The 18,321-nt window shown below is 36.0% G+C and overlaps 1 protein-coding gene across 1 annotated transcript; it reads right to left on the bottom strand.

Moving 5' to 3' along the window:
* Positions 1–1,385: 1,385 nt before the first annotated feature.
* LOC308419719 (small proline-rich protein 2F-like) lies at positions 1,386–1,616 on the bottom strand (the record flags this gene model as incomplete). The annotated part of the gene is made up of 1 exon (XM_080915504.1): positions 1,386–1,616. The coding sequence occupies one exon, from the start codon at positions 1,614–1,616 to the stop codon at positions 1,386–1,388; it is 231 nt and encodes a 76-aa protein (XP_080771630.1).
* Positions 1,617–18,321: the final 16,705 nt, after the last annotated feature.

The raw sequence follows: 18,321 nt of genomic DNA, 5'->3' as shown, positions 1-18,321 counted from the left end.
TGTGTAAGAATGAGTATCATTAACATAATAACAAGACCTGGCAGAGCAGTGGAAGAAGAGAAGCACAAATTCTCCAACTGTAAAAGAGTAGGTTAACCAAACAAATATGGATATCACTGCGAGTACTTTCAAAAGAATAACACAAAACAAAAGTATCACATGACTTAGTAGAATCATTTGGGTTCATTATATTTAAACAAGACCTATGGAGCATACAATAGAGATGCCTGCATATTGATCTATGTTTTTGTACTACTGTTAATATTCAAAGGAGTCAATCAAGCTTCTGGCCAGGGAATGACTCAATTTAGAAAATATGGGCATGTATATGTACTGGAGTAATAGGTAATGAATAATGGTGTCATATTATTTCTAGAAAGGTGAATGAAACTGCATAGAAACCTGTTAAGAAAAATACAGACCTATTATCATCCAAAGTTGGTGTAATTATTTCACTCTCTGAAGAGCAAAAACATAACTATGATAATTGATTTAAGTGTTTTATCATTTGTCCTGTGGAAGGAGACAAGAGAGAACAAAATACAGGGGTGTATTAGGAGAACACAGAATTTTGTCTCAAGTGGCACATGCATATTTGAATATCAGTTAGTCCTCCTGAGTTAGAATGTACTAAAGGAGACATTGTAGTTTTTGCAGAGTATAAGAATATGTTCCTTATGCAAACAAACACAAAATAATCTTTGCTATGACAAAAATATTCCGCTAAAACCTGATTAGAGCCAAATGACATGGGAGTCAATGAATAAAATTCCATGACTACAGGACATTGGAAGCACAAAAAGAAAGACCAACTTAAGAAAAATCACTCACCAGGTTTGCCAAATTAGTCCAGGACTTAAGTACCAAAGTCTGAAATCATGGATTCAAGTACAAATTTATAAGAATAGCTAGCTAGCCCAGAAGAAGCAGAGCTAACTGAAAGTGATCAGATCCCAAATTTTGAAACCAAAATGCAAATCCATGCATTACTTGTAATATGGTATATTTTAGAAAAAAAAATGATCACAAGAATACTATTCAGCATAGTTGTGCTTTATTCAGGAAATATATCCACAGTGGCAGCACTGAAATTAGGGTGACTGACAGTTTAGGAAAGCACTTAGAAAAATGACTCAGCTTCTTATGCAGCATCTGAGAGGATGAATCACTGAGGACAGATCATTCTCAGCAGCACCTGGAAACCAGAGGCAGGAAAACATCACGGAGATGTCCTCTCTGTAAGGATTATTCACAAGCACAATGAGGGTGAAAGGTGGAGAAATACTTCTGCATCCATGACAGGTTTTGGAGAGAAGAGGCAGATATTCCTCTGGAAGTTCACGAGATAGATGCTCTTCCACTTCTACTGATGACTGCTGAAGACATCACTTGCTCTTGGGTGGGCACTTCTGTTGGCAGGGTGGAGGAGGTTGCACAGGAGGACATTTCTGCTGGTATGAGGGAGGGGGACATGGCTCAGGACATGGCTCAGGCCATTTTTGAGGAGGACAAGGCTCAGGACACTTTGGAGGAGGACACTGTTCAGGGCACTTTGGTGGTGGGCACACAGGAGGAGGCTGGCAGGGCTGCTTGCACTGCTGGTGCTGATAAGACATTGTGTTGAAGTCTCAGGACCTGAAAGAAATTACATGAGAGTACTCAGGAGTGATCAATTCAAAGAAGATAGATGGATTTATAAAGTATCAAGTCGATTTGTCTTTCTGAACATCAATATTGTTTCCCCATTCCTATTTTAGAGCTGGCTGGATGTTCCTATTTCTGTCAACACTCTGCTGTAGCATCCTTGGGGAATGAGCATGTGTTTTTTTGCCCTTTCTCAAGAGACAGTATTTTTGTTCCAAAGAAACAAGTAATTCTACTTACATGAGAAAATACTTTCAATACAAGTAGTCTCAAGTACTGGTGCCTTGAGAAATAACAACACCAATTCCTGTACTCTTTATTACCTGCATTATTCCAGCTGGTTGTCATTCCAGTTGGAAAGTGAAGGACAGCTCAGGAAAGTCTCAGGTTCTAATATCTACTTAGGTATATAGCCTTTCAAAGAACACTGAAAAAATGAACATGGAAGAGAATGTTCTGTGATCTACAGGTTATTACAAATAAAGAAAAGTCACTATTGTATTCACTGCTAATATTCTGACAGATAGATAGTCACCATTCCTCTCATGAACTCAAGACACTTACTCCCTCAAACGTAACTAAAGCACATAGGAAAAAAAACAATGTGGACCAACTTTAAAAAAAAAATCACTCACCAGCTTCTCCAAAGTAGTCTGGAATTTCAGAATCAGAACTTTGCAGTCAAGGACCAATTTATAGGACTGGCTTTCCCAGCACAGTAGGAGCAAAACTGACTGATCATGGGCAGGTCCCAAAATTTCCAAACCAAAATGCAAATCCATCCATGACTGGATGGACTGGGGCTCTACAAAATGGAAAATATCCTGTTCCTGAACATCAACCTTGTTGAGAGCTGTGACTCATAGATACTTCCCTGTTTAAAGTTTCAGTAAGATCTCACTGGTTGCCTACGTTTCTTTTGTGATTTTACCAATGTTTGTTCCTCTGTTAAAACTCTCTTATGTCCTAAATATGTATTTTGTTTATTCTATTTCATCTTATTAAGAATCTCTGTTGCACTGGATCATTTTTAGTCCTGTAGTGCCTATAAACTAAAAGAAAGCATTAAATATTATTTTCACTGTGGTTTTAACTTCATGTATGTCAGTCCTAGGCCTGGAGTCAATTCATGTCTCCTTCTGACAATATTCATTTTTCTAAATATTGAAAATTTTTGGTATGCCTCTCATACTGGAGTCTGGTCTTTTGCGTTATCACGGCATTCTTCAGTACTGCAGGACATAGGACCAGACTGAGATATATATTTAAACTTACCTTTGAAGATGACCACAAGACTGCTTATCAATTCAGTAACAGAACTAAAATTGTACCTATTCTGGACATGTTCTTTCTTAGGTTGTTCTCACACACACACACACACACACAGAGAGAGGGGGGGGGGAAGGGAGGGAGGGAAGGAGAGAGGGAGGGAGGGATAGGGGGCAGGTTCTGAGGCAGAAAAAGAGAAACAGAGACACATACACAGAAAGACTATCAGTCTTACAATCTAACCTCCCTCCCATACAGCTACACATGTATCACTCCATGAATTCTCTAAGACTTTACTTAAATTATTGTCAAATTAATACTGACAAAATAAAATAAAACATTACTGTTTTCTAATTTTAATTCAATTTTAAATAGTATTATAAAAGATAATTTTTGACTATACAAAATTTAAACCAATATCTAATGGTTTTAAAGACATTGTTGAAAATGTCTAAATTTTTATATAATATCATCAAATTTTCAAATTGTAATTAAATCAATTCCAGCCTGATAAATATTTCATTTTCTAGTATATTGCTAAAGGAGTAGGAAATATAACAATTTTCCAAAGTTCCTTCTGGATTCTAGTTTCAGTCCTGAATACAATCTATTTCCAAGTGTTTCTACAGGTTAAGTATTTTAAACCTTATTCAAATGCCCACAACAGAATAGGGTATGAGGATGTAAAAAGAGAGTATAAGCTATAATAACTGGGGACAAAACTGTGGGATGTTAACTGAATTTATTCAAGAAGAGGAAAACAAATGCTTTGTGATTTCACTTATATCCTAACTCTAAGACATTGATCTCACAGTGTTTTATGGGATGGTGATGGTTTCCATGAGAAGAAAGTGAGTTAATGAAAGATGTGGAAAGTTTCTAAAAGGAATCTAAGGTACAATCAATGCAAATATAAGTTCAATGAAGTTTTTTATATAGTCAGTTCTCTATATATCCGGTTTATGTTTTACTGGAATTGATAGTATGACAAGAACTTCAAGACCCTCAAAAATTTTTCTAAGAAGATCTTAGAAAATAGATAATCCTACAAAAAGCAATTTATAGATTCAATGAAATCCCCCATCAAAATTTCAAAACAATTTTTCAAAGACACCAAAAGGGCAATTCTCATTTTCATATGGAAAAACAAAAACAAAACAAAACAAAAAAAAAAAGACAATAATAGTGAAAATAATTCTCAATAAAAGAACTTCTGGGGGACTCACCATCCCTGATCACAAACTATACTCATGAGCAATCATGATTTTAAAAAATGGCATAGTATTGGTACATAGACAGACAGACTGATCAATTGAATAGAACTGAACATACAAAAATCAAATAATACACCTATAGACACTTGATCTTTGACAAAGAGCCAAAAATATACAATGTCCAGAAGAAATCATGTTCAATAAATGATGCTAATATAACTGGAAGATGGTATGTAGAAAATTACAATACAACCATATTTTTCACTTTGCACAAAGCTCAAGTTCAAGTGGATCAAGGACCTCAATATAAAATTAGAAATACTGGGTCTAATAAAAGAAAAAGAGTGAAAGAGCCTCAAAATCATGGGCACAAGAACAAGGGAATAGATTTTCTAAACAGAACTATAATGGCTCAGGATCTGAGGTAAAGAATTGATAAATAGAACCTCATGAAACTGAAAATCTTCTGTGTGGCAAAGAAAATAGTTAATAGGACAAATGTGCAACCTACAGATTGGGAAAGGAAATTTACTATCCCCACATCTGATATAGGGCTAGTATCCAAAATATATAAATATCACAAGAGGTTAACCTCAAAAAAAAAAAAAAAAAAAAAAAAAAAACAGGGAATAGAGAATTAACAACAGAGTTCAAAGTCCTTAGTCATCAGCAAAATGCAAATTAAAATTACCTTGAGCTACACATTTTACATCAATCAGAATGACTAAGATCAAAAACTCAGGTGACAGTACATGTCGGCAAGAATTTAAAGAAAGAGGAACATTTCTTCCATTTCAAATTGGTACAACCACCTTTGAAACCAATTTGTAGATTCCTCAAAAAACTGGAAACACATATACTTGAAGACTCAGCTATACCACTCCTGGGCATATACCCAAAAGTTGCCCCTTTATGCCACAAGGGGACATGCTTAACTATTTTCATGGCGGCCTTAGTTTTGATATCCAGAAGTTGGAAACCACTCAGATGTTCCACAACAGAAAAATGGATACAGAAAATGTGGCTCATTTACACAATGGAATGCTATTCAGCTATTAAGAACAAGGACATCATGAGTTTTAGAGTCAAATCAATGAGTCTACAAAATATCATCATGAGTGAGGTATCTAAGACCCAAAAGAAAAAGCATGGTATATACTCACTAATAAGTGGATATTATCAAAAACAAAGAAGAAGAAGAATGAGGAGGAGGAGGAGAAGGAGGAGGAGGAGGAGGAGGAGGAGGAGGAGGAGGAGGAAGAAGCAGAAGAAGAAGAAGAAGAAGAAGAAGAAGAAGAAGAAGAAGAAGAAGAAGAAGAAGAAGAAGAAGAAGAAGAAGAAGAAGAAGAAGAAGAAGAAGAAGAAAGCAGCAACACAGGATAAAATCCACAGAACATAAAAGTTTAACAAGCTACAGAAGCCAAGTAAGTATTCTTCCATCCCACTAAGGAGAGAGAAAAAAAAAGAGGGCAGAGGGAGGGAAGGAATTGGGTGGAAGAGGGGAAGTGGAGGGACAGGCAAAATGGGGAACATGATCAGGTATTAGGGAACAGATACTAGGAATGAAGACCCAAGGGCCAACAGAATGAATATAAATATAATGTCTCAGAAAGTGGAAAGTGAGAGACCTTCTAGAATTTACCAGAGACCTGGGAGTTGAGAGAAAGTCAAGATTTAAAGGGAGAAACTTTAGACAAAATGTCCAACAGTGGAGAAAGGGAACTTGTAGAATTCAACTCCAGTAGAAAGACAGGACATCAAGTTCAGGGATGGGATTGCCATACCACAGTCAAAAACTGTGCTTCAGAATTGTCCCTGTGTAAAAGAACTGCAACAACAAAAATGAAGAGACTGGAAAGGAAGTACAGTGAGTGGCTCAAATTGGGACCCATCACAAGGAGAGGCTGTACTCATAGACAGCATGACTGCCCTTTGAGAAGCCTCACAAGCAGCTGACTGAGACAGAAGCAGATACTTACACACAGCCAAGGGTCAGAAGCCATGGATCCCTGGGGTTGAAGTTGGAGAAAAGCTGAAAGAAGCTGAGGGGGACGACGACCCCATAGGAAGTCCAGAATTCTCAACCATCCGGGACTCCTGAAATCTCTCAAACACTGAACCATTAAACAGGTAGCATACACTAGCTGATCAAAGAGCCCCCAAAACATACACAGCAAGGGACTGACTGTTCCAGACTCAGTGAGAGAAGATGCACCTAAGCCTTGAGAGATGTGAGGCCCTAGGGAATTTGGAGACATGGCAGCTGTTTGTGTGTAGGGGGGCATCCTCTTAGAGATGGGGGAGGAGAAATGCATTTGATGGTAGAACAGGATAGGAATAGCAACTGGATTGTAAAAAAGTATTTGAGGTTAAAAAAGGAGTTTTTAGGTGCTTGCTTTAATGTTTTTAAAATCCCTGTAACATGATGTACACAGATAGAAGTGAACTGTGAAAAAAAATGACTCTCCAAACAAATGGAGTCATAAGGTTTCTGTGCACTGGTGACCAACATCTGGAATAGAAACTTTAAAGTCAAGCAGAGAGGAACTAAGGAGTCCCACTACATGTAAAATAGAAAACAATTCACTGAAAAATTATACCTTTAAATATATATACCAAGGGTTGGTTCAAAAATCTTTTAATTAAACACTCACAGATAATAAAACACAGATGCATGAGGGATACAAGAATATGTTCCAAAACAATACACAGTAGGAGCAATAACAAAAATCCTTCAGATATAAATTGTGAAATATGCTTCCTTTACCTAATAAAAATCTACAAGATAAATTATAAAGCCAGTGTAAAATTTTTGGTCTTATCGGGAGCTTATATACCATCCCTAAAGTCTATCAGAGTTTAGGACACAATGTAAATCTTACCAAAAATAAAAATCAATAGTTTCCTGGGTTAAAAGAAAGAATACTTTAAAATTGTACAAATCCATGGGAATTGAACCATTTTCTTTTACATGATTAGAAAAATCAAAGAAATGTATAAAATGTTACATTCCTAGAATTGAACCTCTCAGAATATGAGACATTTAGCAAAGACGGTTATAACAAGATTTTAAGTTTAATTGCCTGAGGAACCCAGTTTTGAGAAGTCAGGTAAACTGAAGATGGGCATGTAGTCAGCAATCTACTCATAAGGGAGCAAGTTTTAATTCTCTGTGGCTAGTAAAAACTTTCTGGGACTGGTAAAAGGAGTCAGAGAACACACACACAAACACACACACACACACACACACACACACACACACACACTGAATAAAACAAAGTTCTAATACACTCCAACAATTTTATTTATTGTTTCCATAGTCTGTATGTCCCAGCAAAATTTCTCAAGTGATATAAAAATTAATCAGTAGCTCTGTTCTATTTTTCTTTGAGTGAATAATAACCAAGATAACAAGAACAACAACACATAAAACAAACAAAAAAAGACATCACCATATGTTCTAATACCATTACAGGATTAAACATATTCTGTAATATAGACAAAGGACAACTTATTCCCAAGAGCCCATATAAAATCATATCTAAGCAATTTGTTATAAATTAAGAAGGTGTAAGAAAACAAGATGGTTTTACTTCTGATACTTTTTATTATAGACAGTATTTTATGTTACAAAGAAGGGACCGACCATTTTTATTATTTATCTTAAAATGCAATCTTATAAAATGTACTTTATGCTCATTGTAACTAGTAAGATCTTAATGCAAACTATCAAACCTTTTTTAAAAAACCAAGCACTGACAAAAAATGTATTCATATACTTTTATACAAAAAAAGCTTAAAATTTGTATATTTATCTTTGTTTTTAAAATATAGTTGTTAAAAATAGTAATAATCGAGAGGCCAGCCCATCTGCCATGTGGACCACCAGCTCCTAAAGGTTGAAAAACTGGTGAGTAGGAGATCTAGGCAGCCAGGGAGTAGAGAGATCTCTGCGGAGTGCGCACGCAAAGCACACCCTCCGACCTGCCTGATCCACAGACCAGGAACAGAACTTTGGAAATTCTGTTCCCACCAGATGACTCTCAGGCATAGAACAGGGCTCGGCCCATCTGACACCTGGACCAGTGGAGATCCAGGGACACAGACCAGATACAAGGGAAAGGTGAGAACATATCACTGACAACAAAATGGCAAGAGGAAAGCGAAAGAGTATATCCCAAGGAAACCAAGACAACCCGGCTCTCGCATAACAACAAACATCAGAATGCCAAACACTCCAGAAAAAGAAGACCCAGACCTAAAATCATACCTCAAGATGCTGATAGAGTTACTTAAACAAGAACAGGAGGAAAAGCAAAAAGATTCAGAAGCTTTTAAAGAGGAAACAAGAAAAACACTCACAGAACTAGAGGAAAACAGAACCAAAGAGATGAAGGAATGGAAGAGGGAATTTAAAACGGAAAATGACACAATAAACAAAACACTAAAAGAGATAACCCTAGAGGTAGAACACCTAAAAAAGAAATCAGGAGTCACAGAAGCAAGCATTTCCAATAGACTAAAAGAGATGGGAGAGAGAATCTTGGGGGCAGAAGACAACATTGTAAACATAGACAAAACAGCCAGAGAAGATGCAAAAAACAAAAAGCTCCTAACCCAAAATGTCCAGGAAATCCAGGACACAATGAGAAGACAGAACCTAAGGATAATAGGAATAGAAGAGGGAGAAGAGTATCAACTAAGAGGCACAGTAAATATCTTCAGCAAAATCATAGAAGAAAACTTCCCTACCCTCAAGAATGAGATGACCACGAGCATAAAAGAAGCCTTCAGAACTTCAAATAGGTTGGATCAGAAAAGAAATACCTCCCAACACATAATAGTAAAAACAAAAGTGCCCAAAGCAAAGAAAGAATACTAAAAGCAGTAAGGGAAAAAGGTCAGGTAACATATAAAGGCAGGCCAATCAGAATCACACCTGATTTCTCAACAGAGACTATGAAAGCTAGAAGAGCCTGGACAGACATCATGCACACACTAAGAAAGCACAAGTGCCAGCCCAATCGGCTATACCCAGCAAATTTATAAATCACCATAGATGGAGAGATGAATATATTTCAAAACAAATCAAAATTTACACAATATCTGAACACAAACCCAACAATACAACGAATTATAGGTGGAAAATCCAATACAATGAGGGAAAATACAGCCTAGTAAAAAGAAGAAAACACCTAAACAAGAAAACTAAAAGAAGAAAAAGACACAGACACAACTCAATCCTCAAAACCAATAATGGCAGGAAACAAAAACAACTATTCCTTGATATCTATTAACATAAATGGACTCAATTCCCCAATAAAGAATCATAGGCTATTAGACTGAATACATAAACAAAATGCAGCATTTTGCTGCATACAAAAAACTCATCTCAGAGAAAAAGACAGACACTATCTCAGAGTAAAAGGGTGGGAAAAACTTCCAAGCAAACAGCTCCAAGAAGCAAGCTGGAGTGGCTATTCTAATATCTAATAAAGTAAATTTCCAACCAAAAGTTATCATAAAAGATAAGGAAGGACACTTTTTACTCATTACCAGGGAAATCTGTCAGGAGGTACTCTCAATCCTTAACATATATGCTCCAAATAAAAAAGCACACACATTCATAAAAGAAATCCTACTAAAGCTCAAAAAATACATTTCACCCCACACAATAATAGTGGAAGACTTTAATACCCCACACTCACCAATGGACAGATCATGGAAACAGAAACTGAACAAGGACACTGCAAAACTAGCAGAGAGTTTGAAGCAAATAGATTAATAGATATATACAGAACATATCATCCTAAAGTAAAAGAATACACCTTCTTCTCAGCACCCCATGGCACCTTCTCGAAAATTGACAACATAATTGTACACAGAACAAGCCTCAATCGATATAAGAAGATTGAAATAGTCCCATGCATCCTCTCAGATCACCATGGTCTACGGCAGGTCTTTAACAACAACAAAGACAACAAAAAGCCCACATACACATGGAAACTAAACAACACTCTGTTAAAGGATAGCAGGCTCAAAGAAGAAATAAAGAAAGAAATTAAGGATTTCCTAGAATTCAATGAAAACGAAAACACAACATTCCCAAACCTATGGGATGCAATGAAAGCAGTACAGAGAGGAAAACTCATAGCCCTAAATGCTTCCAAAAAGAAACTGGAGAGAGCTTACATCAGCAACCTGACAGCACAGCTAAAAGCCCTAGAAGAAAAGGAAGCAGATATACCCAAGAAGAGTAGACAGCAAGAAATAATCAAAATTAGGGCAGAAATAGACCAAATAGAAACAAAAAGAACCATTGAAAAAATCAACAAAACCAAGAATTGGTTCTTTGAGAAAATCAACAAGATTGAGAAACCCCTAGCCAAACAAACTAGAGGGAAAAGGTAGAGTATACAAATTAACAAAATCAGAAAGGAAAGTGGTGACATAACAACTGAAACTGAGGATATTCAAGAAATCATCAGATCCTACTACAAAAACTTATACTCCACAAAATTGGAAAATCTGGAGGAAATGGAAGAATTCCTAGACAGATACAAGATCCCAAAGTTAAACCAGGACCAAGCAAACCATCTAAATAATCCTATAACACCTAAAGAAATAGAAGAAGTCATCAAAAGCCTCCCAACCAAAAAAAGCCCAGGTCCAGACGGGTTCATTGCAGATTTTTATCAGACAATTATTGCGGATATAACACCAATACTCTCCAAACTATTCCAAAAGATAGAATCAGATGAAATACTACCTAACTCATTTTTTGAGGCTACAATAACCCTCGTACCTAAACCACACAAAGACCCAACAAAGAAAGAGAACTTCAGACCAATCTCACTTATGAACATTGATGCAAAAATACTCAACAAAATCCTTGCAAACCGAATCTAAGAACACATCAAAACAATCATTGATCATGACCAAGTAGGTTTTATCCCTGAGATGCAGGGATGGTTCAATATAAGGAAATCTATCAATGTAATCCACCATAGAAACACTCAAAGAACAAAATCACATGGTCATCTCACTAGATGCTGAGAAAACATTTGCCAAAATACACCACCCTTTCATGTTAAAAGTCCTGGAAAGAACAGGAATCCAAGGTCCATACATAAACATAATAAAAGAAATATACAGCAAACCAACAGCCAACATCAAACTTAACTGTGGGAAACTTAAAGCAATCCCACTAAAATCAGGGACTCGACAAAGCTACCCACTCTCCCCCTACCTATTCAACATAGAACTGGAAGTCCTGGCTGGAGCAATTGGACAGCAAAAGGAGATCGAGGGGATACAAATAGGAAAGGAAGAGATAAAAACATCACTCTTTGCCGATGATTGATAATGTACTTAAGTGTCTCCAAAAATTCCACCAGAGAACTCCTACAGCTGATAAACAAGTTCAGCAAAGTGGCTAAATATAAAATTAACTCAAACAAATCAGTAGCCTTCCTATACTCAAAGGACAAACATGTGGAAAAAGAAATTAAAGATAAGTTACCCTTCACAATTGTCACAAAAACTATAAAATACCTTGGTGTGACTCTAACAAAGCAAGTGAAGGACCTGTACAACAAGAACTTCAAACCTCTAAAGAAGAAAATTGAGGAGGATCTCAGAAAATGGAAAGATCTCCCATAATCATGGACTGGAAAGATCAACATTTTAAAATTGGTCATCCTACGAAAAGCAATCTACAGTTTCAACGCAATCCCCATCAAAATTCCAACACAGTTCTTCATGAAATTGGAAAGATCAATGTGCAATTTCATATTGAACAACAAAAGACCTAGAATAGTGAAATCCATCCTCAAAAATAAGAAAACATCTGCAGGAATCACTATCCCTGACCTCAAGCTATATTACAAGGCAATTGTGCTGAAAACTGCATGGTACTGGTACAGAAATAAGGATGTGGATCAATGGAATAGAATAGAAGATCCAGAAATGAGCCCTCATGTATATGGTCACCTGATTTTTGACAAAGGTGCTGTAAACATTCAATGGAAAAAGGACAGCCTATTCAACAAATGATGCTGGTCCAACTGGCACTCAGCATGCAAAAGAATGAAAATAGACCCTTTCTTATCTCCTTGTACAAAGCTCAAGTGTAAATGGATCAAAGATCTCCACATCAAACCAGACAAAATGAAACTATTAGATGAGAAAGTAGGGAAAACTTTAGAACATATAGGCACAGGAGAAAATTTTCTGAACAAAACACCAATGGCTCAAGCTCTAAGGTCAAAGATTAACAAATGGGACTTAATGAGATTGCAAAGTTTCTGTAAGGCTAAGGACATTGTCAAGAAAACAAAATGGCAGCCAACAGAATGGGAAAAGATCTTTACCAACTCCACATCAGATAGAGGCCTAATATCTAAGGTATACAAAGAACTCAAAAAGCTAGACACCAGAGAATCAAATAACCCTATTAAAAATGGGGTACAGAGCTAAAGAAAACGTTCTCAGTTGAGGAATATCGAATGACTGAGAAATATCTGAGGAAGTGCTCGACATCCTTAGTCATCAGGGAAATGCAAATCAAAACAACCCTGAGATTCCACCTCACACCAGTCAGACTGGCCAAGATACAAAACTCAAATGACAACAGATGCTGGCGAGGTTGCAGAGTAAGAGGAACACTTCTCCACTGTTGGTGGGGTTGTAAACTAATACAACCACTCTGGAAATCAGTCTAGCGATACCTCAGAAGATTGGACATAATACTACCTGAAGACCCAGCTATTCCACTTCTGGGCATATACCCCAGAGACACTTTAATACACAACAAAGATATATGCACCACAATGTTCATAGCAGCTCTATTCATAATAGCCAGAAGCTGGAAAGAACCCAAATATCCTTCAGAAGATGAATGGATACAAAAATTGTGGTACATTTACACAATGGAATACTACTCAGCCACCAGAAACAATGACTTGACCAAATTCTTAAGAAAATGGCTGCATCTAGAGAATATCATTCTGAGTGTCATAACCCAGTCACAAAAGAACAGACATAATATGCAGTCACTGATAGTGGGATGCTAACCCCAGAGGCTCGCACTGCCCCACAACTCACAGACTGTATGAAGTCCAAGAAATAAAGAAAACAAAACAAAACAAAACAAAAAAATCTTTACACAACAAGAAAACTTTGACTATTTCCATGTTACATTTTGTGTTACATGTACTTTATGCTCATTGTAACTATTAAGTTTTCAATGTATACTATCAAACCTTTAAAAAAAATCAAGTACTGACTAAAAAATATATTCATATAGTTTTATTTAAAAATTATTTTAAAATCTGAAAAAAGAGTACTGACAAAAATGTATTGTATAATTTTATGCAAAAAATGCTTAAAATCTGTACATTTATCTTTGTTTTGTAAAATAAATTTGTTAAAATAATAATAATAATAATCTGGGAATAATTTGTTTTTCATGTAAAATAAAACTTAAAGATGAAATTGAAAAAAAAGTCTTAAGAAAATACATAATTGAAATTTGTATATATCAGGCTTTTCTATTTTCCTTTTAAGTATTTATTTTATGTATATGGGGACATGATTGTTGTCTTCAGATACACGTGAAGAGGGCATTAAATATCATTACAAATGGTTGTGAGCCACCATGTGGTTCCTGGGAATTTAACTTGAAACCTCTGGAATAACAGAAATAATAAGAGTGCTATTAACCACTGTTCTCTCTCTCTCTCTCTCTCTCTCTATATATATATATATATATATATATATATATATAGTTAGATATAGATATAGATATAGATAGATAGATAGATAGATAGATAGTAGATATATATATATATATATCTTTCTCTCTAGCACCTTTTTTATTATCAATCCTCAGAATGCACACAAACTCACCAACATATTTATTTATTAAAGTTTATCAGAATTTAGAGGTCAAGAATAGGTATAAAATTAATCATCACCTTTATCACCAGGCCAGACTTAGAAAGAAATGCACAATATCTAGTACTAGTTGGGACCTCATTATTCTTGATCCAAGATCTTGAAAATTCCCTTGCTCAATTATCAAGAATGTCTTTCTAAACTTTAAATTATTTGCCAAGATTTTTTATATCAAAGCCACTAACAAAAACCTTTACTAGTAATATACATCTTTTAATCCTTTATAAGGATGGTGATTGAATCATCATTCTGCTCCAACCACAATGATTTAATAAATCAAACACAAATACTGTGACTGACAGTAACACTCTTCAGTGATGTGTTGGAAACACCCTTAGAGTATTAATACAACTGATAGATTAGGAGAAACATGATGTCAAGGGAAATAAGCAGAGCAAAACTCCATAAAAGTTTTAGTTCTAAGCACACTTAAAGTTTCCAGAGTGCTACCTCTCTGAGGCACACCCATCATGATTGTGCTAAACTGTGTGCCATATTTCATGAGCTGTATAGCTGTTTACATTTTCCCCTTGCATGGACCCAAAAAAAATGCCTACAACATCAAATGAGAGATTAATATGTAAAAGTGCACAGAAACTTAACAAATGGAAGGAGAGGGAAGATGCAGGAGAGACTCAGAGGAAGAGAGGAAGAGAGATGGGAGGCCTGGGGGAAGAGGTAAAGATAGAGAAAGGATGAAAGCACAATAGGAAAGTGACTATAAAGATGATTAAGAGCATTTATTATATACTAAGGTGTTCAAGTTCACTGACAAGCCTGCACATGTACCAGACCACAACCACCTATACACATAGAATCTCACACACTCTTCTGGAATACTAAGAATTGTACTCACATATTTTTCAGTAGGTCATCTTTTTATAATTTTGATTAAATATTGTATGTATTTGCATTTTATATGTTATCCCCTTTCTGCCACTCTCCCATTCCCCTTTGTCCTCTCCCATTGTTTTTTCAGTGAAAATGTTCCCAGCCACCCACTCCCACCTCATCACCTTGGCATTCCTCTACACTGAGGCATGACACTTTCACAGAACCAAAGGCTTCTCTTCTCATCCATGCCAGACAATGCCATCCTCTGCTTCATATACAAATGGAGCCATGGGTATCTCATTGTGAACTTACTTGTTACTGCTTAGTCCCTGGGATATCTGGGGAATTTGGTTGTTTGATGTTGTTCTTCCCATGGGGTCGCAAACCTTTCAACTCCTTCAGTTCTTTTCTAGCTGCTCCACTGGGTTCCCTGTGCTCAGTCCAATGGTTACCTGCAAACATCCACATCAGTATCAATATGGCTCTGGCAGAGCTTCTAAAGAGACATCCATATCAGGCTCCTGTCAGTAAGCATTTCTTGGCATCAGCAATCATGACTGGGTTGTACTCACATTTCTAAACCCCATACATAGACACATACAGGTACACATAATTAATGATATAAACAGGAGGTGACTTTCATAGGAGAAATGGTAAGAAGATTAATAGACAAACAGGAGAAACAAAAACAAATGACATTAAGTTGGTTTGATAAAACTCAAGGAATCATATTAACTTACATATGTGTTTATACATATAAATGTATAAACTCACTAAATTTAATTTGTCATACACTAAAGACACAAGACTCATAATTTGAGTTGAATTTGCAAGTAAACACCTATTTTCATTCAAAGTTCTTAATTCTGTCAGGTGAATTAACACAATATAAAGACAACTTCTGAATGTACATTCTATTAGTTCTTAGTCTGATTTCATGATAAACTGCAATTACCAAAATCAACATTGAGAAGGACATGATCTGTTTGTCTTCCAGTTCCGAAAGGGATGTGCTTCAGCCTGGTAGAGAAGACATGGCAGAAGGTGAGTAGACTAACAAACAGGAGGCCAAGAAATCATATTTCATCAACACAGAAGGACAAGAAGTAGGGGCAGGCTAAAATCTTAACCTTCATGTCTGAATACTTTATATGTTTTAATAACATGAAGTTATTGACTATAAAGATTTTAAGTAGAATATGTCATTTCGGGCTTTTTTTGTAATTTGAATGCATATTATTTTGGAGTTTGCAATATAAGTCCATTATTTATTCCTTTCCCTTCTTCTGTCCAATCCCTCCTATCTATCCCTTCTTGTTACTTTTCAAATTCATGGCCTATTTTTCATTAATTCTTGTTACATGAATATATGTGTATTTATATGCATTTATAGTCCTAAATATAACCTATTCGGTATGTATAATGTAAATTTTATATATATTTTCAGAAATGAACATTTAGTAATAAAGAGCCAACTGCTGTGCTCTTCCCCTGGTAAGAGTACTTCTACCACTTTCACTGTTCTTTTGTTCCTTGTAGTTCTCTGTGGAGAGTGGAAGCCTTATTGCCTTTCTACCATCCACTATAGTATGTTATTGATGTTGAAGAGGCTATGCAAGCTTCCAAAGGAAGAAAACAACCAACTGTCCTAACCATATAAGACTCTATAAGGAACCAGAAAAACAAACAGTAAACCCAAAGCTGCAGTAGTGACAAGGATACTTTTACAATAACCAGCATGTCTTGATTGAATTGGACATAAGATCCTCTCAACAAGAGAAAAGGTGCCTTGTATTAGGAACCTAGCAAAAGCACCCAAAACAGGTGAAATTATGGACATTGGAGAAGAACTTACAAGCTACTTTACTCTCTAACTATATTCTAAATATGAGTCCTTATATCCACAGGTAATTAGAGCACTTGTTCTCCATGAAGGAAGATGCCCTTCCTAACAGAAAGACCATTTTAAAAAACCAAATCTGATCAAAATGCAATTTTTTTATTATAATCCTAATGGATACATCTACAAAATATCTCCCTCTTCTATGGCTAACTGAAATTTCAGAAAAAAAAAGATAAAATAAAACAGCTTGTCAAAGTCAGAGGATCATGTAATTTGCTCTGAAACTGTTTTTTCTCCCTAGTAATTTCCGAAACTACGTGCATAAAGTTTCAAAAACATGGGTGTATAAATATGAGCTGAGCTAAGACAAATTCAGTTTCATGAGTTTTCAGAAGTAGTTCTACATTTGAAATTAAAGTTTGTTGCATTATACATCCAAGGACCTCTTTACAAGACTGCTTTGTATGAGTAGGTCCAATAATTTCCTAAACAAAGTAACAATTATGGATAAATGCCTAAGCTAGTACCCACTCTACAAAGAAGAGACATTGTCACTGTTCTTGGTCATCATCACTGCTAAAGGGTTCTGAGTCAGAGGCCCTTACTTTTCACATATTTTCAGTAACTATTGGCAGCTGTGAAAATTGTGAAATCTTCTAGGGGATTGTTATAAAATTTCTTCTTTCACTACCATATTATATTCTTTTCTTTGTTTTTCCTTAATATAAAACTATCTACTTTAGGTTTTTGTCACTTTGGAGCACACTGACATATTTACTTACATTGTTGCATTTATTAAACAATTTCTCAATATGCAACAAGAAGGAAAAAACTAGAAGAAATATTATTTGTGATTCAATTTCCACCTCTGGCAAACTTCAACCATATTTTAAATGTTTAAATATTTTTCTAGAAAAAAAATATTAAGGAAAAAAGTACAAAGACCATCTGCCTTCCATAACAAGGAAGGTTTCTTTTATGTACAGAATCCACCTGTGGGCTCTGAACTAAAGTTACTGGCATCTTACCATTGACAACAGTGCTGCCAACCCTATGTGAAGCTCTGCTTTCTGAGTAGCTCCCAGGTCATTCATCTCTGTATTCTTACTCTCCTCAGGAAAGTCCCTTGCATTGTGTTGCTGCTAATGTTTCCTTGTCTTGGTAAAGAGATTATGAAAGCTTTCTGGAACATTTCTTTATAACCGGAGATGAAAGATTAAAATGAGGAAGGTGAAACAAAGCCTGGCTCTGTTCTGAGAAGCACACAGACTGTGAATCAGGTTCAGTGGAGCATGTGATGTCCCTATGACTATCAATACATCTGACAGTAAGGAAGAATTTAGCTGAGAATGCCATTGTCCTTGTCCCTGAAGGGAAAGAGTCATATGTTCTGCACCAGGGACCAGGTTCTGAGTAATTTATGACCATTGGATTGCTCAAAATAGTTAGTGCACATACCACAGAGCCAGTTCAGTATGAAGCCTAATACTTTATATTTACATATTCCACCTATGTGTTAGTAATCTCTTTCCATATCAACACACATCTAAGGATCTTCCT

Source organism: Micromys minutus (genome assembly GCF_963924665.1).
Source record: "Micromys minutus genome assembly, chromosome: 4".
NCBI lineage: Eukaryota > Metazoa > Chordata > Mammalia > Rodentia > Muridae > Micromys > Micromys minutus.
This window is presented reverse-complemented; position numbering and strand designations above follow the sequence as displayed.